Source organism: Emydura macquarii, unplaced genomic scaffold (assembly GCF_026122565.2).
Source record: "Emydura macquarii macquarii isolate MOO-44397 ecotype Brisbane River unplaced genomic scaffold, CSIRO-AGI_Emac_v2 contig_1253, whole genome shotgun sequence".
Classification (NCBI taxonomy): domain Eukaryota; kingdom Metazoa; phylum Chordata; order Testudines; family Chelidae; genus Emydura; species Emydura macquarii.
The window spans coordinates 68210292-68234702 of record NW_027131390.1 but is presented as its reverse complement, the minus strand read 5'-3'; the positions used below and the strand labels follow the sequence as shown (position 1 = coordinate 68234702).

The 24411-nt window shown below is 41.3% G+C and overlaps 1 protein-coding gene across 2 annotated transcripts in view; it reads right to left on the bottom strand.

The window, feature by feature from the left end:
- Positions 1-22853, bottom strand: part of FRZB (frizzled related protein) — a 29596-nt gene extending 6743 nt beyond the window's left edge. The window contains exons 1-3 of one of the 2 annotated variants that reach the window (XM_067549074.1): positions 22354-22853; positions 7965-8012; positions 280-345 (exon numbers count right to left, since the gene is read on the bottom strand). In XM_067549074.1, the coding sequence (XP_067405175.1) occupies positions 280-345; positions 7965-8012; positions 22354-22828 (589 nt within the window). In that variant the 5' untranslated portion in view covers positions 22829-22853. The remainder of the gene's footprint in view (positions 1-279; positions 346-7964; positions 8013-22353) is intronic. The other variant, XM_067549075.1, reaches the window with a different exon arrangement.
- Positions 22854-24411: the final 1558 nt, after the last annotated feature.

Below are 24411 nucleotides of genomic sequence, written 5' to 3'. Positions count from 1 at the left end.
GCCACCCTACCTCATCCTTCCATGAGTGAATCAAATTTTGAACTTAGAGGGGAAAAAAACTTTTACTTCATGCCTTCTTTTTGTAGATGCTGCTAATGGATTAACTCAATGCAATCAATCAGACTAGCTTTCCTAATACAAACGAGTGTGAATTGATGACAGGCTTAGGCCATAGCCTATTGTTGAACTTTTTCCTGTCGCATTAATACATTTAGAGTTGGCTGAAAAATGTAATGTATTCCTTAAAAGTTTGATATCTGGCCATGCAGTTGTCCTTACCATAGTTATAATTGTTCCGAAGATAGGTCTTCTGGGTAGCTTTAATAGGTTTGCATTTGCAACGCTCTGCAAAACAGAAAACCTTTGCTTTAAAAGAACAAGGCATAGATTCAATAACAAACTCTCCAATCTCCCCAAATTGCCTTTAAAAAAAGAAAATCAGATGGCAATAATTTTTTGTGCATTCAGGTTATATTAAAAACCTAGGGCATTACTAGTCTCCTCTGCACAAAAACATAATGAAACTGAACATCACATTGCTGATTTGAGGCTACTTACAAAAAGAACAGAGTGGAGCCAAAAGAAAATCAGAATTTCTGTCCTGCAGGAAATTCTGATGTTTCAACATTTGTTTTCATCCCAAATCTGAACAAATAGTCGAAATAGCAACACTCTTGGGAAAGAAAATGTCTTAAAAATTGGAAATGGCACAATGTTTTGAGTCTGTTCAATATTAAACTGTGTTTTCCTGTTGTGGCACATAGACTCCTGAACTACAATTCCAGTGAGGCAGAGTCCCCAATCTCCCCTATGGGCCAGACTCACTGGCCAAACTACATCTCCCAGGACGTATCTGCAGTCATGGGACTTCCATGATGCACCACTCAGCTTGTCAGAGGGAAGACTGTATTGCACCATGGGAGATGTTGTCCGGCCAAGGTGCCTAGCCTATAGGAGAGAATCGGAAGGGGGTGGAGGGGCGGATTACAACTCTCATGAGGCAATGCACCACAACCGGGAAAAGCAACTTAATGTTGAATTGACTTGAAACTATACATTTCAGGCTAGTTCAACAAACTAATTAAAAATGAAATATTTCATTTTGATTTTCCCAACAGAAAACTGAAACATTTTGCAATAACTGCATTTCCCATCAAGAAATCATTTTGATGGAAAATTCCCAACCAAGTATCAATCACAGACCAAATTCTGCTTTTAGTTATACCATGTAAAACCCAGAATAACTGCACAAGCAAAACTGAGGATAGAATGTAGACTCCCTATGGCAGCTTTCTGTAGAAGAGCACTAGAATGAAAGCAGGGCCAGCCTGTTTGTTACAGGAACATAATCCCTTTAAGACTAGTGGCTGCTGGGATTTGCAGTCTCCAGACCAAGCACATGGTTAAGAAATGTCAGATGACTTAGTGTCATGTGACTTCCTTGTGGATACTGTCTAAACAAAGGAATGTTTCTGGCACAGAATTGTGAAGGTTGGTTCTATGCGCATGTGATATGAGGCCTAGGAGATATCCAGGAAAGCTACCCAGCGAGAATAGTCAGTCTTCTCATCCACCATCTTTCTGAAAGGTCTTGTTTGGATGTTGCAAGTGTCTTGTGTTACGTTGATCCTGTTTTGGCATCTCCTTTAAGTTAATAAAGCCAGCACTGAAGAAATGACCTTAGACTGAACTATCAATTGGGCTTTATTTTACCTTCCTTAGTGGGCGTCTGTCCACTCAGGGGCTTATACACTCTACAAAAGACTGAACGAGGATCCAGCTGTAGATTTTTGACTAGTGTTCAGACAACACTAATCACTGACATTTTTGTACTTGATCTTTTTATTCTAATATGTGCAAAAAAGAAACATCTCAATAGGTGCCTTAACAAAATGTACAGCTAAAATATAACCCATCTCCATTCCCACCCCACAACAAAATGGCAAAACAAAGAGCAAATTAAGGTGCTGATCCAGCAAACCTAACCCATATAGATCAGACAGACGTGGCATTTTGTATGTATATACTATAAATATTGGTATGAACAAGGTAATCAGCTTTGTCTGGATACCCTTTCATTTATAATCTGTGTGTTTCTTGTCTCAATATGATGATATCTAACATGAGTTTTTGAAACTGACTTTAGTGAGAGCAGTTCCTACGTTTCTACTTCATTCAGGGAAAGAATAAGGGAAGTTTCTTGTAAGTAAATTAACACTTGTAAATTCCATGAATTATAATAAATAGTTGCAGAGTTATAACTATAATAAATAACTGCCCTGTGGACTACTGCAGTTCATTAGCTTGTGATGGGAAGGTGAGGAGAAATTTTGTCCTAGAACCCTGGGGAGGGTTCTTTGTAATCACTCCCCTCTCTAGATAACCGGCACAGAGGAAGGTATAATTCAGCTCATAGAAAATATCCAGGAACTTGTGTACAATAATCATTATGTGGTTGCAAAGATAATCTTCAAAATATAAATCCTGCAGCGGCATCTGCCTGAGTTAGCAGACAGCTGGAAACAATAATGCAGGTGGAAACACTTTCATTCATTTCCAATAGGTTGCTGAATCCGTCTGGAGCCTTTACTCATAATGTTGCTATCTGAAGGAGTTAACTATTTCACCACTGATCATTTTAGCAGAAAAAATCAAGCTACTTCATTACTTTTGATGTAGTGGAAGCTATTGAGATTTAGTACAGTGGAGCAGCTGATTGCTGACAACATTAGCTGGGGCAAGGAAGAGAAATTTAACTCCTCTCTCTACCAAATATAAAGTAATGTCTCTAGAGCCATACTGAGAGCCAGCTCTTGGCTGGGTGCCGCTGTCCAGCCGATCCCTTCTCAGCTGTGCGGTGCCCAGCAGAGAATTTACCCCACTCTGTTCACCAAGCATCCAACATTCTACTTCTATTCAGAAATCCACGAAGAACATCCTATAAAGTAATAATTGCACCAGTACTCTTACTAGAAACATCATGTTCCTGAAGGAGGCATATCCTGTTAGTGATCTGTTTTGCTGTTCCCTCTGAAACAGCACATAATTCAGAGCAGATTAGTTGTCAAATTGGGAATAGAACCCAGATGCCTTGACTCACACACACCCTGCTCTAAACATCTGACACTGCCTTCCAGGTCATTTATGCTTCCTTCAATATTAAAGCCCAACACAGCTGATTTATATATACTGAAAATCTAAAACAACAATGCCCATTTCAGACATTTCAGTCTAATCTGAAAAGAACACTTCCAAAAAATGAACTTGTATTTTCCAGCAAGGATTTTTGTACTTTGAAAAAATTGGGAAGTTATCGTGTGGTTATGGGGTTCTCGGTTTATCATTTACTTTGGCTTCAATGTATCCTTATCGTTAAAAATAGTAAACAGTGTGTACAGGAACAAAGAAAACATTTCCAAGGTTTCTCTTGAACTTCAAAATACATCCTCCGAAATCTACATACAGAGTGCTATAGAGTTGAGCTTTTGTATGAGACTGTTTTAAAATAATAAAGGCAGAAAAGGGAAGTAATGTTTGGCTTTCATTTAGCCCATGGGAATTCATGTATACTTTAGGCCATATTATGGCTCATTTTGTAAATTGCCTCAAAACAGGTGCTCATAAAGGGGCCAGTTTTGCAAACCTTACTCAGGGAAGTAGTTTCCCATTTCAAATCCAGGGTCAGTCCTGTATCCTGTGGAGTTAGCTTAACAACACACATTGTCAATCCCTTAAAATTCCCCTTCTCTGCAGAACTTTATTCCACCACACTAGCAAAACAAGAGGTGATTGAAATTGACAGCTATGTTACCTGTTGGTTAGCACATTTCCCTCACTCTTAAAACAGTAACAATCTGAGAAACTGTTTTAATTCAAGGAAAATATTTTACTGTTATTGTCCTAGAATCTAGCCAATGGTCTTCCTCCTGCTCCTGCAGAATGATACTATCTAATAACACTTATTAGCACTTTCCATTTGTAGATTTCAGAGAGCTTTACAAAAGGAGACCTATTAGTATCCCCATTAGAAATGGAGAAGCTGAGGCACAATGAACTGAAGTGACTTGCTAAAGCCGGTTATTAAGTTACCAGTAGAGCTAGACCGAGAAACCAGGTCTCCTGACTTCTATTACAGTGTCCTATCCCCGGGATCATGTTGCCTTCAATGGCAAAAAGACGTGTGTATAAAAAGACTTGATTAATTGATTTGTTGTCTCTTGCAAGGCTGAACCTACTTGAAGAAAGATAAAAAGCATGCACATACCTAGATACATATACACACACACACACACACACACATCCCGGAAGAGTACCTAGTAGAATTATGCTGTTGAAAGACATAATGTCTCTTAGGTTCTATGGGAGGACGAAGGGAAACACCTCTTTACACATGTAACAGCAATAGACAGTGATCCCCCTGGCATAGCCATCTTGTTGTGCAGGGGTATGGGACATGACTCCGCCCACATCTTACCTAGCCATTCTACCCTGGAGCTGCTAGCGCTACTGAAAATGCCCCTGCCCATTTTCCCTCTAACACCTAAAGCACTGAGAACCAAATGGCAGCTAGACTCCTACCTCCATCGGGAAAGTGGAGTTAGGGGCCTATGTACCATTGAAAATGTCCCTCTACAAATATACAGGGACTCTTAAAATATATATAAATTATGTTGCTCCCATAAAACCTGTTTGTGTTACTAATCAATATAAGTATTCGAGCTGGCAAATGTTTCACTGAAATAATAAAAAAAAACCTGGAGAAACTTCTAAGCGACTTTAAGAGCACCTTATGAAACAGACAAGAATGTAATTTGTAGCCAAGGAAGGAAAAAAAATTATTTATATGCAGACTCGAAGGCAAGATTTTGCCAATTGACTTTTCCAGGGATAAGAGCTGCTTTCAGTAGATTTAACACACTGACATTACTCACAGGCAACAATACACACAACTATTTGCAATATCCTTTAAAAATCATACAGCATGTCCAGTCCAGAATTTTTTCAAACACTTCATTGTAATACTACTTACAAAGAGTCTATTTACAATGGTGAAAAAACAAAACCTGTTTCACTGAATATCTAAATGAAGCAAATATTAACAAATAATGCTCTTTTCTGGTGGGATTAAATTGTGTTTGTCAACTGAAAAAATATACTATGTTGAAGACTCAAAATGTGGTTCTGCACTAAAAAAAGTGTCTGTAAAATTATTCATCTTACTCATCAGAATTGCTTCCTTTGTGTATTCACAATCTTATCTTCTTTCTTCAGTAACATGTATTTTAACTGCTTTTCACTCCTCTTAGTCTAACAAAGCCAACATAGCTAAAATAATTTAAACTGGACTCTAATTCTTCTTATCGTATCACAACAAAACTAATTACTAAATTCCAAGCAATTACATTTGGGTGACCACAGCGAAGACAATGGGATTGGCACAAGTATCCCTGAAACAATTTTTGGCCACCAAAGTATTTCATTCCTGATGGTGCAACATGACAAGGGAAGTAGACAGCTTGACTCTCAGATCCCACAGTGAGTTTGCAAGACTCATTATTTAAAAAAAAAATCTTTTTACTTATAAACTGAGCATATCTGGTATGAAAATCAGTGAGAGACATCAAACCAACATCCCATGATGTTCTTTTTACAGTAATTGCTAAGCACAGAACTACACTTAGACTATGCAAAGATAATTTTTTGCTTGGTTTAGATTTAAGTGCAAATTTTTTACATCTGGATTTTTTTTTTAATAAACTGATTTACACAGTCATTTTATCATTATCATACAATTTAAAAATTGAGTAAGTTTAAAGTGAAGAAAAAAGTTATTAATAAAAACCACAAGAAAATTTCCCTCAGCCCTTGTCTCAAACTTCTGGCAATTTAAAATATACCTTTATATAGAGTTAATATTTTGCCCTTTCTTTTTTAGGCTGCATGATGACACTTTAATAATAATTTTCACTTATATAGAAACTTTCATCTGAGGAGTTCAAAACTATTGATTATATTTCTCAACTTCTGAGATACGCACTGTTAAATACCCATTTTATGGATAGGTAACAGAAGCACACAGAGATGAAGACCAACATATTCAAACTTGGGCACCTAGAGTTACTCACTTAAATCCAGATTTAGGTGCTTAAAGCAGCCTCATTATCACTAAGTGTTGTGGTTACTTAGCACTTCTTAAAAAATGTAGTCAGTAACTTAAATGTGGATTTAGATGCCTAACTTTAGGTGACCAAGACTGAACCTTTTGGTCTATGTAATTTGACCAGCACCCAATAGCAAGTTATTGGCACAAATGGTAACAGAAACAAGGAGCTCGGATTGCTATTCCCCTGTTCTAACCTCAGGCAACCCTTCTATATCGTATCTATCCATATGGGGCAATTCAATTTTCTTTTTTCTTGCACTACCTAGGGAATAGCGGTAAACTCAAAGAGATTAAATCAGTTCTGACACAAAAACAAGACAATGAGCAGCCCAGTGGAGTGAAAATTCATGGTTTCGTAGTGTGAAATCCTGATCCTATTGAACTCAATGGGAGTTTTTCTCTTGACTTCAGTGGAATCAGTATTTCACCCCTTGGTTTTAACGCCAGAAGGGACCAGAAGGATAATCTGACCGCCACAGTGATGGCAAAAATGGTGGCTGCTGGTAGAGTTAATTAAACTTCACATATGAATATTGCATAGGAATATTATTTACAGCAATTCGTAATGTAGTTTTCTGTACAGTAAAACAAAACAAAACAAATTTTCCTTTCCTTTCTTAATGAAGTCCAAACAGGCTGCTTGAGACTAACTCCATTTGATTGAAATGAATACATTAATTAATAAAATAAGATGCTTTAAAAGAACCACAAGAACAACATATATTTAGATCTTTGCTACAACTCTACAAGTTTCTGAAGCAAAGAAAAAAAAATGAAAAAAGTTAAACAGTCTACAGTATTTCTACAGCTTGTTTTCCTTACAACTAACAGACTTTCAGACTCTAAGGTCAGAAAGGACCATCCTGATCAAAATTCTAGTCTGACCTCCACGTACTGTTACTAATGCAAATAGCATTTTACCTGGGTGTATGCTATAAATACAGTACAAGAAAATTCTACCACTTTGCTCTACAGTTTAAATGTTTGAAAAGAGAGAGACTCCTGGCATTTCAGAGTGCTATATACACTGGGCCTGATTCACCACTGCTTCACTCCAGTAAATTAATGGCAGTGCACCAACATAAAACTGGACATAGTAGTGAACTGTGTCAGACATAATACAAAGAAGCATCAGAGTAATCTGTAAGGACTCTGATTCACTAAGGATTTGCATGCTGAATAATACATAGTGGGCCTAACATACATGGCATTGTTGCTTTTAATTTCCTATGCCAAAATGTTAATAAAAGTGTGGTCCATTGCATGTGCGTGCTGTAACGCAACGCGTGATTCACATGTTCAAGCCAAAGATTCCAACTAAGAAACATTCTTGTTCACGCTGAATTTCAAGCTTGTGTGAAAAAATAATTGGAAGGAAGATGATTCCCAGAGTTGCGGGATCTGAGCAGCAAACCACATCATATTTCTGCAATATGGAATGACACAATGAAAGTGGAAAACACAATAAGGGCTCGATTTTAACACAGACAAGACCTCCCCTCAAATCAGTGAAGTCCTTTTGACCTGAGAGAAGTTTTGCCTGGATAAAAACAGCAGAATCAGATCCTAGAAAAGTATTAAATGTGAAATTCACATCTGTGCAAAGAGGCTTACGCACCACCTACAACTTTCATCCTCCAGGAATTTCTTATTGCACATGTAACTCTCATCGCAAATATCTAGTGTACAAAAAATTGAGACAACCTAGCACAGTTTATGCATCATCTACTGATCTTATTTAAATGTTAAAAGAAATTGAAAGAAGATAACTTATGATAAAGTTAGATAAAAATGTACTCACCATTGCTGGAGCCTCTACAGTTGCCATTATTAGAATCCATAGGGAAATCTGGTATGGATTCGTAAAATATGTAAAGAAATGTTAGTATTTTTAATATTGGATTATTTCAATACAGCCACATTAAAAATTGCTTATTATTTCTCTAATATTTAGTGTATTAAAATTTAAGACCCTATTAATGAAAAAAGAGGTTGCAATGTTTTAGAATCCTCTCCGGTTCCTATTGAAGTCAGTCTGAATTTTGTCTTTAGCAGGCACCTAATGTTACATGCTGAAGCAGACTCTACATTATTTATAGTTCACAATGGAAAATGTCACATTTTCATTGGTGACTGTGCAGAGTAGCAGGCTCTAGACAAGAATGGAAATATCTGTCAGTTCAGACAAGAGTTTGGGGCAACTCTGAAATGTACACATGCTGCTTTTCTACTCAGATGCTGGAGAACAGTTCAGCTTTGATTTCCTCAATAACAAAAAATACACCAACAACTACCATGTCACTGAAGGGAAAGCCAAAATAAGTGTTTGTTTCTTTCTCTTTAAAATGTTCTGGTTATTTTGTGAGAGAGATAAGGAAAGAGGTGGAGAGGGGGACATTATGCCCAATTTCCAAAGAACTGCATTTGGGGACATTCTAAATTGAGAATATGTGCCAAATTAATATGCTTATTTTCAAATCTATTATTTTTAAATCACACCAAATGTACACGATTTATATGGGTGTTTTGTTAATAAAAACATATACATTGTTGCATAGTATGCTCTACAAAGAAGAAAAACTGAAAGTATAAATAATATACATAGCAACATAGACAGACACCCAACCTTGCAATAGAATCAATTTAGGTAAATACTTTTGCCTCCATGGAGCCCCATGGAAATTGATGGAGCTCAGTATGGGTGCAAGGGTCCAGCTATGTGGATTCAATGGTAAGGTCAGGGCCGTAAGGGGTGGGTGTGTGAGTAAAAGACATGCAGGATGAATGTAGATTTTGAAACACCACCGAATTACTACACTAAAACAATAAATAAAGTTGGCAAACCTGAGACTTCAGCATCAAACATCTGTATCAATGTAGCGAGCACAAGGGGACAGGAAAGGTCCTTGCACCACAGAGCAGTTGTCTGTTTAGCCCAAGGTCCTCTCCTTGACAGTGGCAAAAATGGTTTGCCTCATAAGAAAGTACAGAATCCCCATAATGCAGTCTTTACAGTCTTGTAGTATGGAAGAAATTTCTTCCTGACATCAGCTTATTCTTCAACTAAAACTTAGGCTGTGAAGCATAACGTAATACTGGTCATTTTCATCCTAACTAGTAAAATTATAGCTATTATACTTATTCATGTGTTATCTGAGGTTTTTCTTGAATCTAAGCTGTTTACTTCAAATAGCATCTGAAGGTTGTGAACTCTACAGATCAATTATACATGGCTTTTTAAAAAGTGTTTCCTATTATCCAATTTAAATGTGTCCTTTTAATTTTATCAAATATTTTCTTAATGTTTTATTATAGGACAGGATATAAGCCACATGGCCTTCTTCAAGCCTGTCATTTTCTTATATAGCACTACCATATTTCCCCTTATTTTTCACCTTTCTAAACTACATAATCTGGGACCTAGGCTGTGTCTCCTCATTCTGTACTTTGAACCTGTCTTTGGACCTGTGGCAATTCTTTCTGACTCTCCTTTTGTTACTACCAGTCTGATTTTCCCCTCAGCAATTCCTATTATTGTAAGTCTTGTGACCTCTTCAACAAAGCTACAAAAAATGCCCAGATCAGGATCTTCCTTATAGTTTCACAGCAGCCTGGATATAGTTTATCCCTGTAACCATCCATGATAATGCTCTCTGTTTGCTTTCCCTGTCCTGCAGACTGTCCGTTTCATGGTGGGTAACAAAGGAACAGAAACAGAACCAAAAAGAGGAGGGGAAAGGAAGGAAAAACAGAGAGAGAATCTGGCCAGTAAAGAAACACCATGTACAGCATTTTTTAATATCTTCATTCCCAAGAAGGGGGTGTGGAAGTAAAAGTAAGAAGCATTAAAATACACTCTTCAAAGTATTAAAAAAAAAAAAGGAACTTTTCCTGAGCCAACCCAAGCCCCTAATTCAAAGTCTCCTGAACTTTTAAATCTGGATCTGACTCTTTGGTGTAAGCCCATCACCTCATTCCCCCAGTATAGTGCTTAAGAGACAGGCTTAAATGCTGTGACACCACTGGATTACCAACACTTCCATTTCCTCCAATCTTTTTAAATGGAGGTGGAAGAACCCCTCTTAAAATCTAAATCCCACTCAAAAACATATTCCAGTGGATTTTATTATTAATCATTCACACAATATAGTAAATGCATATGACGCTTTACAAACACGAAGTTAGATCCTGCCACTGGATCTGCTCAAGCACCCCCCGCACCTGAGCAGGGTCCCAATGACTTCAGTGGAGTTATCAGTAGGGATAAATTTCATAATAGGAATATTTTTCAATAGCTTTAGGAATTGTGGGCCAGATCCACAGCTGGGGTATATCAGCAGAGCTCCATCATAGTCAGTAGACCACACCAGTTTACACCAGCTGAGGATTTGGCCCTGTTATATATTAATATACCAAAAAAAATTGGAATTGAGAAGCAGTCATGCATGTTGTATACAGCAACCCTAACAAAACCCAAAAAACCAAACAAATGGAATATTAATCCATCTAACATCTCCAACCACAGTATGCATTAGTATTTACACATCTACCGTACACTGCAATCTTAGCTCAGCCCATTTTCCACCTTTGGCATGTACTTGTATACCAATTTATTTCCCCCTCTCCCAGCGTTAGTAGTTATGGATGTTTGGTGTAGTCATAGGTGCTGGAACTGGGGGTTCTGCGGGTGCTACCGCACCCTCTGGCTTGAAGTGGATTCCATTATATACCGAGTTTATAGTTTGGTTCAATGACTCTCAGCACCCTCCCACTATACAAATTGTTCCAGCACCCCTGGGTGTAATAGTTGGTTGTGCTGGCAGAAGTCAATTTGAGAAAGGGTTATAGAGGGTGATGGAAGTCTGGCAATTTTAGTGAGCAGAGTTAAGGTTGCAGTGCATGGTCCATGGTGTATGGTAGCTGTGGTAATAGTAAGATGTGCGTCTATAGGTGGAGGAGAAGAGGGTAAATATATTATTAGGTGGCTTAACTTTTCATTTCCTTGCTTTGATGAGTTTGTGAGAGGCATTTTGTGTGCGTAGCAACCCTAACTGCTTCACAAGGAAGAATTTTGTGTATTCATCTCTTATTACTTTATTTAGTGCTCATTTAGGGGTGGGCACTGGATTGTGGGGGAGGGTACGACCTGTGGGGCTTAAAGTACAGTGGAAGACACTTGAGCCCTTCTCTGTTGTAGAATGCATTCTGAAATAACAGTCTAGCTCCTCACAGAGAAGGCTTTCTGTGCTCCTGGTCCCCTTCAAATATGTTTGCATGCTGCTCGCCCATCTCTCCATCCACTAGTCACATTTGGGTATGCCCAGCCCTTCCCCATATCCCGCCAATCAGGCTTCTGTGCACTCAGCCTTCCCTGTCAATCATGCTTTAGTACATCGAGCCCCAATAATCAGGTTTCTGTGCACCCCGACCCAATCTATTTAGTTTACACCTAACCTCCATCCATCAAGTTTATGTGCACAGTGCATAAATTTTTAGTCACAATGCAAATAATGCCTAAAAGCATTTATTAAAAAGAACCAAAACAAACAAACAGACACACTCTCTCTGTGACCTCCAGGATCTACCTATCTACCAAGTTTTGTCCAGACAATTTTGTAAAGAAATTTCTGTCAATGATAAACAACAGGACTGCCCAGGGAAAAATTCAACCAGAGCCCAAATTCAAAGGTTTTCTGTTACAAATTTGTTATGAGACACCATAAAAACTGCATCAAAATTCAAGGCATCAAGGCCTAAAAACTAACCCTGTGTAAAATTTCACACCAATTGGCTGACAACTTTTAGAGGAAAAACAGGAATGTATGCCCCATTTTAAGGCCATTTTAGAACACAAGCCAGTAGATGCCTCATAATACAATATAACAATAGACGGACCCATATCTTGAAATAACATGATAGTAAATGAAAACTATATGAGTTCCAAAGGAAAAGTGTAACTTCATTTATATTTGAGATATGCAAAGAAAGCACAGACTAATCACAAATCACTTTTGAATAAATGCAAACCCTTATCACTGCTAGAAACCAAACTCTATGCTTTTAAAAAACTGGCTTGTTATGAGGAACCCTGATCTTTCCTACAGCCCCTTCTATCAAATCCATTTTCAGTGGAAATCTGTAAAAATCATTGAAAAAGACAATAACAATTCAAGGGCCAAAGAGTGGGAGGAAAGATTTGAAAAGGGCAGACAGTCGGAGGTGATTTGGTAGAAAACTTTGTTTTGAATAAACAACCTGTTTATGTCTTAGAAAGAGAAAATCCAAGCATAATGTGATCCTGATTATTATCGCAATTAAAGTGACATTGCACAGCATTACAGAAACTATTTCAGGAATTCTGCTGGAAACAGCAAAGTCAAACTGAGAGGTTGTTATTTGGAGACTTTCTTCAGTTCTTCTGATGAGATGGGAACATTCCTCAGCACTTGCTGACTAAGAAAGCCACCAATGTGAATTTAGTTTTAATTATCTAGTTCTGATATTTATTGTATTTTAATATATCTACAAAATGTATCTGCAAAATATTTACATTTTACAAGTATTTGAGTATAGGGCATTATGTCATCTCTGAACTAAAAATGACGGAACAACTTGTAAGGTAACAGTAGATCAATGTTCTTAGATTCACATAGTAAATCCTCACTCACCGGTATTCTGCTTAGATCCTCCACTGATGTCAACAGCAGCACTGTGTGTATCCACAGTAGTATTCAACAGCAGAATTTTGCATTTCATATGAGAATTAAAAATGTTTGGCTTTATTCACCTAAAATGATCACAGCTTTCGGTGGCATTTAACTCCACAGATCTTGACTCTGCACATAGGTTATCAATACCTACAGCACAAAAGCCATTTTTCCATATAGTTCATGCTATAGATATAGATATATTAGAGAGGCAGTATACTATCACCAGCAGCAATACTGTTAGTTAAGTTTAGAATTCTATCTTCTTTAGCTCATAACTTTTTCAAAATGTCTCTTGTAACGCTAGAAATATACATTTTCAGCTTATAAATGAATATTTTTTTAAAACTAAAAATTATTTACTTGCATTTTTTGTGCAGAGGACTGAAAAATGACAACTTAAAAATGACAAATCTGGCATGTACACAGTCTTCCCTGGGGAATGTGTGGTTTGTTAAGTTCAAAATAGTGCCCTAACTTATTCACTCATAATTTCACTGAAGTCCATGGAGCTGTGCAAAGTACGTTCTGAGCTGGATTTGATCTTAAGTCTGGAAACAATTGGATTGGAAATAACAGAGCTAATAATATTTGCAACTGGTTATAATGAGCATAGACAGTTAGTGCTTTTACCTATGTTTTAAGCACTGCTACATACATATCTTTGTGCGTGTTCACAAATCTAGAGATAGAAGGAAGACTTAACAGAAGTCAGTGTTTCTCTGCCTTCCCAATGATCCCCAAAATATGTTCCACACTGACCACAGAATCCCATTAAAAAGGGGGGGGGGTGATATAGCAAAGGGTCTCAGACTTCCAATCAGGTGCCATTTAGTAACTGGCCAAAGTGGTTCTAACATCTGTTCTATTTGCTTCACATTCCATCATGATGTTTCCTTCCTCCCCGCCCCCACATCTTACCAAGGACACTACCTTCAAGTCATGTTTTTAATCTTATTGTAATATTGGATGTTCATTCTACAATGCTCCTCTTCCAGGCTAACTAGACAAAGTTTTTTACATTAATTAGCCTGGGGAAGAAGCCCTTCTTTTGATCTACTCTTCTCTCCAAATGCAGAAATTCATATATAACCTGACACTGCTCAAAAGTCCACAGATGTGATAGGGAATATATGGCCACCATTTAGGGGAATGGTTTCAGCTGCCATATGGAAACAGGGCAGAGTATCATTGGAGAATATGTTGTGAATGCCACAAACATGGCCCCAAAATACAGTAACTTTAAGGACCTGTCCTCCCTCATGATGGATGCAAGTAAAGACAAGAATTAAATAAATTGTTTCACCGAAATATTCAAAACCAGCATAGCAGCCAACCTGCTCTATTCACATATAATTAAGGTGACTGTTTTGACTGAAGCATAATTCAAGACTCAGTAAAGAAACTATCTAGATCTACGAAGTTACACTTCCATGTACTGAAGGTGAAACACGATACAAAAGTTTTCTTTTTTAAAAACCATGTTCCTGCCATTTCACATAAACATCTCCAATTTTATAAGTTAGACGTTTCCAGAGACAAATTTTCAGCTAGTCTAAACCAACTCTCTTAGTTTGCATGTGCCCCTTTCTATCTGCTCTCATTTTATTGTTACTATTTGTTCAGGCCTCAGTTCAGGAAAGCACTTACACGGCACTTACGCATACCACTGGGACTTAAGCACAGTCATAAATAGGGATACACATAAGCACATGCTTCGGTGGTTTTCCGAATCAGGTCTTTAGTACTGACCACATATTTAGTGCTGCACTGTACACAAAGGTAAAGACAATTCCTGCCCTAAAGACCTTGGAATCTAAGAGCATCACACCGAGTAATCCAATGGTGCGGAGAAACTGGCCGTTTGTTTGTTTTTAAATGGTAAACTAACTTCTTGTAGAATAAATGAGTTTTAAGCGGGACCTAAATGAAGAGAAGGTGACTGCTTGGCAAACAGGTGAGAAGAACATTCGAGTAGGAGGAAGTTAACATGGAACAACACAGGGATGAAAATGGGGTAACAAGACGGGCATGAATGGCAGAGCCTCTTGTGCACGCAATAGTAATTTAACACATATAAAATGGTGTACCCCCACATCTGTGGGTAGAATCGCTCACATGCGCAAAAGCTGGTGACAAAAATCGAAGGCCAGAAGTGTAAATTTGGACCTTAGCACTCTCTCTGCACCAGCAAATGGAATGTAAACACATTGTAAATATCATTTTCTTCTCCTTTATGGATCATCTTGATTTGATTGATCCTGAAGACTAATCAAGATGTGCAATTTCACACTGGCCTCTAGAGTCAGCAATAGCCATTGGTGTATTTAAAGGTACAGTATCTTCTAAATACAGACTCGGAGAGTCCCTCTTTCACAATAGTATAAAGGAATAGCACAAATCTAAGGGCCAAATCTCAGCTCATCTGCTCAGTAAGCGCTGAACTTAGCCAGAGACTCTCTGCTCTGTGGCTGCCCAACCTAGCTCCTTCCCACAGGAGATGGAAATTGGACTCCACCACTAACTAACTCATTAGAAGGTTTTCAGGGAGTAACGTCAGAGGAGGTGGTGCCTCCTCGGATATCACCATTTAAGGGTGGGATCTCCCCAGTTGGGTGACTGCTGGGGAAACAGTGAGGGGGCTGAATGATCCCAGTCCCTCAAAAGCAGCAGTGCAGCACAGCAAATGGCATTTAAGGAGAGCAGAACAGGCCCCCACCATCCCCTTTCAGCTTCCTAACTCCATTTGTACAGGGATGCTCTGCTCTGACTGACCTGTCAAACCCTTGACTCCCCTTGCTCTCTTCAGAAAAGCAGGCAATAGCTGTGAATGGCAGAGGACAGGGGTGGCATACAGTAACTGAGACTCCCCTTCGCAGCAGCCATGAGGCTGAGCAAATGGTACAGTAGTGGCCATATCATCCCCTCCACAACTAAGGGGCTCTGGAGTAATAGTAAAGAAAAGACACAGACAGCTCCTTTTTCCTTCCAGGTAAGTGGCCTTTTAATCTGTCTTACATCATAGCCTGGATATGAAAGCCAGAAGCCCTAAGCAGGGTCATGGGTAGGAATCACAACAGCCTCTCCAGCAATTGAGGATGAGGTTTTGGCTACCTAGGCTGGCCCAATTATCTTTTGTACCAGTTACCGTCTAGTAGGTTTAGTGGTTGGGTGCCTGATAATATTTCAAGCTCTGGTAATACAGGCTCCAAGGAACACGAAAGGACAAAAGGAGTTGGACTATGCCTTATGGGAGAACCCTGTACTGAGCAGGAAGACAGACAAAATGATTTAATAGGGTTCTTTTTGTCTTTAATTTTAACGATTCTATCGTTATCCTTAAAATGGTCACTAGAAATGCATTCACTGGAATGAAAAAATAGGTGGGAAAGAAAGACCTGCCAGACCAGTGTTAAAGAAAAGCCTCTCTGTTCTTCACAGAGTGGAGAAATGATCAAATGACAGTTCACACATGGAGATATTTGGGCTCTGTTAGGGTGACAACTGGTTATATACTACATAAATGGTGCTGACACAGGCCAAAGCTGCTGTGCCCATTAAGGCAGTGGTCAATTAGACCCGATTTATCTAACTTGTTAATTAGGGCCACTCCCCTGACCTTTCTGGACCCATACAGAGAGCCCTGCAAATATCTGCTTTATATCAGTGGACCATTCTGGCAGATCACAGATTGGATGCGGATACAAATTTTGTAACTATGCAGGGCACACATGCTCACTGTTTTACATACTTGACAACTGACCTCACAAGCGACAAACTCTAAGAGAAAGAATATGCCTTTTTTCAGAATTTGCATCAAGATGCTACACTTCATAAATTGTAGCTCAAATTAGGCTAAAGTGCAGGTCGGGGAGAATGGAGCCAAAAATTAACTCTTTTCTGATGAGAATGTTGGGTGTTAATTAGTATGCACAGTCCCACCTAGAAACTGCTCTGTATTATGCACTTTCCCTCCCTTTGTCCTATTATAATGATAAAACCTGCATGCATGAACATCAGTCTCATGAAAGCAAACAAAAACAAGCCTTTCCTGAAGATAAACAGAAAATAACAGTTATTAAAACATGTGTGATCAAGTCAGTGCATAATTTGCATGATTCTGATCTCACACTAATTTTAACCCAATGTAACTCCATTAATTTGAGTGGAATTTTTCCTCATTTCCTTTGGTGTAAGTAAGAGAACCCTCAAGCAAAGTGGATTTGAATGTATCTAACTTGGAGTTGCCATACACTTCATTTCAGGGGAATGTCAGTCAAGATTAATTCTTTTAAGAGAACTAAGATAGTAAAATAATAAGGAAATACAAACAATAATAAATAATAATAATAAAAGCTGACTCGTTCTGAGGGATTAACAGCAACCAATGTCACGTTTATGCAGAATCCCACTGTGCTATATATACAACCCTTTGCAGGATCTAAGCCTTATTGTATTTTTCATACAAGAAATTCAAATGATTTTGCAAACATTATCAGTTAAGTCTCAACACCTTGTTGAGACAGGAGTTATTATACCCATTCTACAGATCAAGTAGAGAGGTTAAGCAACTTCCCCAAGATCAGAGAGAGAGTCCAAACCAGAACCAAGGGCTAAGATTCTATGCTGGGCTTCAGGCCTCTTTTGTGCCCTCCCGATCCTAGGCTGCTCTGGGTCCTGTCTAAGCAATAGCAGTGGGCTGCAGTGATGCCTCAAATCTCTGCAGTGCTGAGGCTTTGGTTCTGACAGCTCCATACCACCCCCAGCCCTGCTCCCTTACACCAAGGTTTAGGAAGGGATCCTCAGGAGGCAGATTTATGGCTGTCTTCCTCAATTTACAACATACATATTCCCAGTGTTAAATGATTTTATATATTCTCTCCCAAAGAGAAATCCTCCTGCAGTCAGAAGCAGTGCATTTAGGGCCCCTTTACACCAGTCCAGCTCTTTTACCCAGCCAGAGCCAGGATGAAGATCTCACCCCAGCACTCTAACAACTGATCAGACTGCCAATCCACGTGCCTAAAAATGGATAGAGAAACCTTTATTTTAATTAAAAATACAATTTGCTATGTTGTGGATTAACTGGAAGACACTCTGCAAACTGAGATTTTCTACAATGGGCTAGAATATGAAGTTATTTAACACCGTGAATACGTATAGTATAAATTGTTCACTAGAGAGGCGGTATGGTCTGGTGAAGGGAGAAAAGGAATTAGACTCAGGGCTCCTGGGCTCTATTCCTGACTCTGCAACTGACTATGAGCTTGGTTAAGTCATTCAACAACCCCTCCTTAATTTGCCCTTTTACAGAATGAATTGAATAATACTTACCTTCGTCAGTCACTGTTTAGCAAGAAATCTGAGATCCCTGGACAAAAGGTGCAATAGAAGTGCAAAATTCTATTATTTTGTGCGTAATATATTCATTATGAATGATGAAAACATTTTCAGTTAGAAATGTGAATTTCCGTTTCCATTGACTGTTCTACTCAGTACATTTCACCAACAATATTAGGTGCAGAAAGTGCATTCTTTAGAGGAAAAATACTTAGGAGAAATTTGTATACAGATCATTAACTAGTCTGTTATTTATATTAGTGATACTTTCTACTTGGGTACAATCCTCTAATAGGATAATACCAGTTTTCATTTTACCTTTACCTAGACTTGGAATATTTCATTATACTTTTTAAAGGATTTATTCCCCCAAGAAGGATGCCTTCAGTCCAGTGGGAAAGTCTGTTGGTTTAATTTTTAAACCCCAGAAATCAGAATGTCATCAGGTTTCCAGTCAGCGAACTGTTCATGGATTTCACACTGGAATCATTCAAAGAGATTATTGTGCTGCTGTGGTCCTCGGGAATAGGTAACTCTGGGGCAATTTTAGAGAAACTTCCTCCTTTCATATTTGAATGCCATTGCTTTCAAATATCTGTGGACTTGCCAAGCCTCACTCAGTTTGGATCCATTTTTAAGGCAGTTTTGAAAGTCTCTCAATGCTGCTAAGGAAAGAGTTTGTAAATGTGCTTCAAAATGAGACATTCACAAACCCATTCCTAATTTTGGAATTCAAAACCACCATCACTGAAATCCTCCCAGCAGGTCTGCAGCCCAGAGAAGCAGCAACAACAGATCTATAGACAGACATGCAGAGTTAGATGTGGGGTATACTTACTGGGGAAAAGGAAGGGTTAGAGCTGAATGAGGGGAAGTATAAGGAACAATGTTAGCTTGAGGTATTGGTTTAAGGTTCTAGAGGGGAATATGAGAATTAGAAGGGGTGGCAATATAGTATGAAAGGTAGGAGTGGAGTTAGATTGGCATGGGAATAAAAATAAATGGGTAGGGGAAAGAACGGTAATGGATGGGTCCATATCAGAAAGGTTAAATGAGGAACATGAACAGAAGAGCACAATGGAGGAGTAGGCTGTGAGGTGTAATTGGAAGTGGAGAAAGTTCTGGAGAAGGAATGGTGGGATTTGGTTTGTATGGGGTAGGGTGAAAGGTAAGGTTCAACAGTAATGAGTTACATAGAGCACCTTTTATCCAAAGCACTTTCCTATGGGTTAGAAATCAGAGGTGACATCAAAGGTGGTATAAATTACACATCAGCAAATTGGTGCAAGCTTGTGTAATTTACACATCAAAGGGGCTGAAGGATGGGGCTGCCACAGAATGTGCAGCTAACCGAAGAGTGTTAGTATGTGTAAGATAAAGCACAGGTGCAGGCCTGCTCTATCTTACATCTTCTTGCTAGTGGCTTTTCCCACAACACCATCCTCTTCTGCCAACTTTGGCATGTAAGTCAAACCAACTTACCAAGCGTTATCTTACACCGTCACTACAATATCTCCAGTACCACAGATATGTATTTGTCTCCGATGAGATAACTACTGAGATACTGATCATTTTGCAAAGATCCAGGGCCCTAGTGCCAAAGCCTTGATCAAATTCCAGTCTTGGCCAAATCCCAAATTTACATATTGCCTAATTTAGTTTATCTCAGCTCTTTCAATTGGAAATAAATGGTTTATTACTGCATTCCTTGTCCTAGTATGTTGTGTTGCTGTGCACTGCTAAACAGGTTCTGTGTTCCATCCCAGAGGTAGCTGTGATGCAATGATGGGTGAAATTATACCTTTATGGATTAAAAGAGCCAGCCCCCACCCAATGACAGACTTGCAGTGTTTTGGCAGCACAAAGCAGTTGGAAAGCCATTTTAACCAACTATGTGGGGATTGTCCTACTGTAAGGGGAACACCTAGATGGCAACAAGACAATGTAGACTGATCTAGACCACCACCTTTACAGCTCCAAGCACAGGGAGCATGGCCAATGAAAGAGGATGCGGCCAGAGAGCTGTTGTGCTCTAGTGATCTCCAGAAAGGCCTCTTGGAGGCCATCACAATCAAATACAATTTAGAGCAGCTCTGAGGCTACTCTAATTTGCATGGGGGGGGGGGGGCAAACGGACCTTCATCTAGTTCCAGGACCAGAAGACATAGAAGTACCATGTAGCCATCTTTGCCCCACTCATCCTTCAGCTACACCACTTGCAACACTGGTACAGCTGAGGATCTGGCCCGGTATCCACGCATGCTGTAAAATTACTACTATTTGTTATAGTTTATTTTAAAATACATGTGTAAAAATTATTTTCTGCCACTATTCCCTCAGCTGCCATCGCACATGTGCTTGTGCTACTGCTGGTATGGGAACAGGTAGGGGCAACAGCTTCTCCTAATTCCAGTCTCACTCTTCCCATACCCACCACAATCTCTCTCATGTTGTCACTGCCATGGAAATAGGACCACTGCCTCCTTGCTCCCACCAGCATGAGCTAGCTTGCAGCATGAAATATAACAAGTGCAAATGTGCGGCTGATCTTACCTGTCCAAATTAAAGTGAGTGCATGGAAGGAAACATGGTTTTAGCGGCTCTGAGTGGCATAGTAAAAGAAAGAAGGGGGAATGGGGAATTGTATATACAGTGTTGGGCACATTTATAGTGGGGCTACTGGCACTATAGTACTTTTATATACTTTTAAATACTAAAGCTGATCTTAAAAAAAGTGGAAATTGTTTCCATTTCACATGATTTAAAAGAGATGCATTTTCATTTTTTTCAAATTTAAGCTACTCTTTTGAATAGAAAATGTCGTTTAATCTGTTGGTGAAAGTTTTCACTTACCAAAGACCCATTTTTTCGTAAACTAGAAATGTGGATTACCCTTATGGTAATGACTTTGGTAAAAAATTTTGATTGAAAAATGTCGATACAAAAAAATCACAAGTTAAAATTTTTTTAAAAGTAGGATAGTTTCTCATGGCATTTTTGGAAAAAGGCCATTTTTCAACAACAAAAATCACTCAGAAATCTCAATCAGCTCCACACAAATGCTAAACAAGAATAAAAAGTTACAGGTAATAGAAACGTTCACACAAAAGAGCATAAAGATACTATCAGAGGAGTGTAAGGAGTGTAAGGATAGGAGAAGAGGGTTAGATGGGAGCTAATTTTAGCCTATGGTATAAGGCAACAGGCATGAGGGTGAGGGCTGGGTGAGGAAATGGGAGACAGGATCAGAGTGAAAAGTTTAGAATTGGAGGAAGGGCTGGCGAGGAGCGTTATGTTAAACTGCGTTATGCAGTGTCCATCCTGTTTGGAATTACATTAGTGCAGCTCACTTTTGTCCATTGTGTCTGCACCTTTATATGCAAGCATCACCTATGCACTCTCAGATGTCACCAGCTTCCGTGGAGTTAGATGGGAAAGCAAAGGAAGAGAATAGAGTTAGATCGGGGAAAGGAGGAATAAGAATAGATTCTGGAAGAGATGCAAGATAGCACTAGGTGGAAGTGGGAGGAATAGAATACAAAGGGAAGAGGAGAACGGAATGAGAGTGAGATTCAGGTGTAGGAAGGTCAGAGGAGAAAAGAAGAGGGATCCCAGATGGAGGTGGCCGGGGGCAGGGAGCTGGGGCTGATCATAAGTGCTCTCCTTAAAGGTCAGTGAGACATGAGGACTGGGAATTGGAACCAGAAGGGGATCATAAGGACTGGAGTTGGCTGCTGGGATCAAAAGGATGAGAACCGGAGACGAGATTCATAGCAGGCTGGGCTCACGGGGAGTGAGAGCAGAGAGGGGTGCAGAAAGGACTCCCAAGGCGTGTTGGCAGGGACATGTGCGCGCAGACAGAAGTGTGGGCTGGGGGTGAGAGCAATACAGGCTAGGCTCCCAGGGGCGATAGCACGGAGGGGTGTGGGTTGGGCACCAAGGGAGGTACAGGAAGAGAGGAGTGTGGGCTGGACACCCAGGGGGGCGGACAGGGAAAGGCGTGGGCTGGATACCCAGAGGGGCGGACAGGGAGAGGCGCGGGCTGGGCACCCAGGGGTGCAGGAAGAGAGGCGTGCGGGCTGGGCACCCCGGGGTACGGGCAGGGAGGGGCGCGGGCTGGGCTCCCAGGGGCGCGGCACTCACCGGCTCCCTCGGCGGTGACGATGGCCTCTGGGGAGATGCAGACGCCGCGGTCGTAGACGGGCAGCTCCTCGCAGGCCAGGCTCTCGGGCCAGGCGTGGCGGTACTTGATGAGGACGGGCTCGCAGCCGGCCCGGGCCCGCTCGCAGACCGACTTGCAGGGCTTGATGGGCTCGTGCTGGAAGTCGATGGTGCAGATGGGCGCGTACATGGCGCAGAGGAAGAAGAGCAGGTCGGCGCTGCAGTGGGTGCCCAGCAGCCCCTCGAACTGCTCGATGGCCAGGATGGCGTTGGCCTGGGTGCTGTGGTGCAGGTGGTTGGGCATCTTGGTCATGTTCCAGGGCAGGGACTTGCACAGGGGGATGCGGACCGGCTCACAGGCGGCGCCCTGGGCCCCGGGCACCCTGCTCAGGAGGAGCCCGCTCAGGGCCAGGAGAAGCGCGCCCAGCAGCATCGCTCCGGAGCCGCAGCACAGCATGGCCCCGCGGGCCGGGCTCAGGGCCTCACACACACGCGCCTCCCCTCTCCCTGCGCCTCGCCACAGCGGCGCCTGCTGCCCACCTGCCCCGGGCACCGGGGCCCGACCCCCCTGGGGGCTGGGGCTGGCGGCGAAATCGGAGTTAGCGGGCGGGGGAGCTGAAGTGGGGTGGCGGGGCGCACCCGCTCGCGCTGGCTCCGAGCGCCCGGAGGCGGGGGGGGGGATCCCACGGGCACGGACGGGCGCTGGGGGCCGGGGCAGCAGCCGCCGGGCGTTGGGGAAGTTGGGCGAGGCTCAGCGCCGAGGAGGGGAAGCGCTTGCAATGGCCCCGCCGCTGGGCTCCGCTCCGGCTTTGCAGTGCGGGCTCCGTCTGACTCCGTCCAGCCCAGCTCCTTTTCCCTTGCCCACCTCCCGGCCTGGCCAGCGAGCCCCAGCTCCTCCTCCCAGCGTCCCAGCCCTCCTTCGCCCCGCTCCCCTCGGCAGCGGCAGGGAGGAGGGGGAACGAGAGGACCCGAGGCTGCATTAACTTCCCTCAGTATAAGACCCCGCTTGTCTCTCTCTCTCTCTCCCCCCCCGCCCAGCTATAAGCTCTCATTTTTCTTGACAGAGGCTGGAGCTGCAGAAAGGCAGCGAGCGGGAAGCTAAATCAAGCTGGTGGTTGCAAAGCACCAAGACAACCCTGCCAAAACTTCTTGAGAGAGATCTGGAAGAGCTCATAGACTGTAAGGTCAGCAGGGGCGATCCTGATCATGGAGTCTGCCCTCCCGCACTTCGCAGGCCACAGAACCTCACCCCCACTCCTGTAATAGACCCATAAACTCGGGCTCAGTTACTGAAGTCCTCAAGTCATGGTTTAAGGACTTCAAGCTCAAGCCCTATACTTTAGAAGCACATAGAAACAGATCGGTCTCTCCCCCCACCATGGAGGTAAAGAAAACGAGAGGCTCTTTCAGATACTCCACAGGACACATGAAGGAGGGTTTTTCCTTCCCGAGTCTCTCTGTCCTGCTGTAAACAATCACCTCTGGGGCTTCCTTTTCAAACCCAAGGCACAGTTTCTGATCTGCCTTGTTTCACGGGCATTTGATGCCTTTGTGCATTGCAGCTCTTCCCAGGAGGGCTGCTTTCATTTTGACACTGCCCACCCCCCCACAGCCAGAGTCCTGCGGGAAACTTTCCCCACAGTGGCAAAAAGTGGTTCTTTCTCCTTCAGTCCAGATGCATTTAATCTGGAGGAGAAAATAGAAAGCAGATTCCCTAGCAGCTTGCTCCCTGAGTCCAACTGAAGTAACCTCCTGTTCAGGGCATAGTATAAAATGAAGTGACTTACAGAGGCAACTTTCCCTCTCCATGTGGGATAGACAGAGAAAGAGACGTTTAAGTCACCAGGGAAAAAACTCCCTCAGAGGGGAAACAAAACCCCAAACAAAACAGGAAATCACCTTTGCTCTGCACCATTAAAATGTGTCTTTGTTTCAAGGCAGCCATTTCTCACAGCTGATCATTTTTAGCCAAACCCATATCCCCTCTGTTCCCACCCCATCTCCCAGCATACACAGTGGGCTATCTGTTTCTGGCCACTG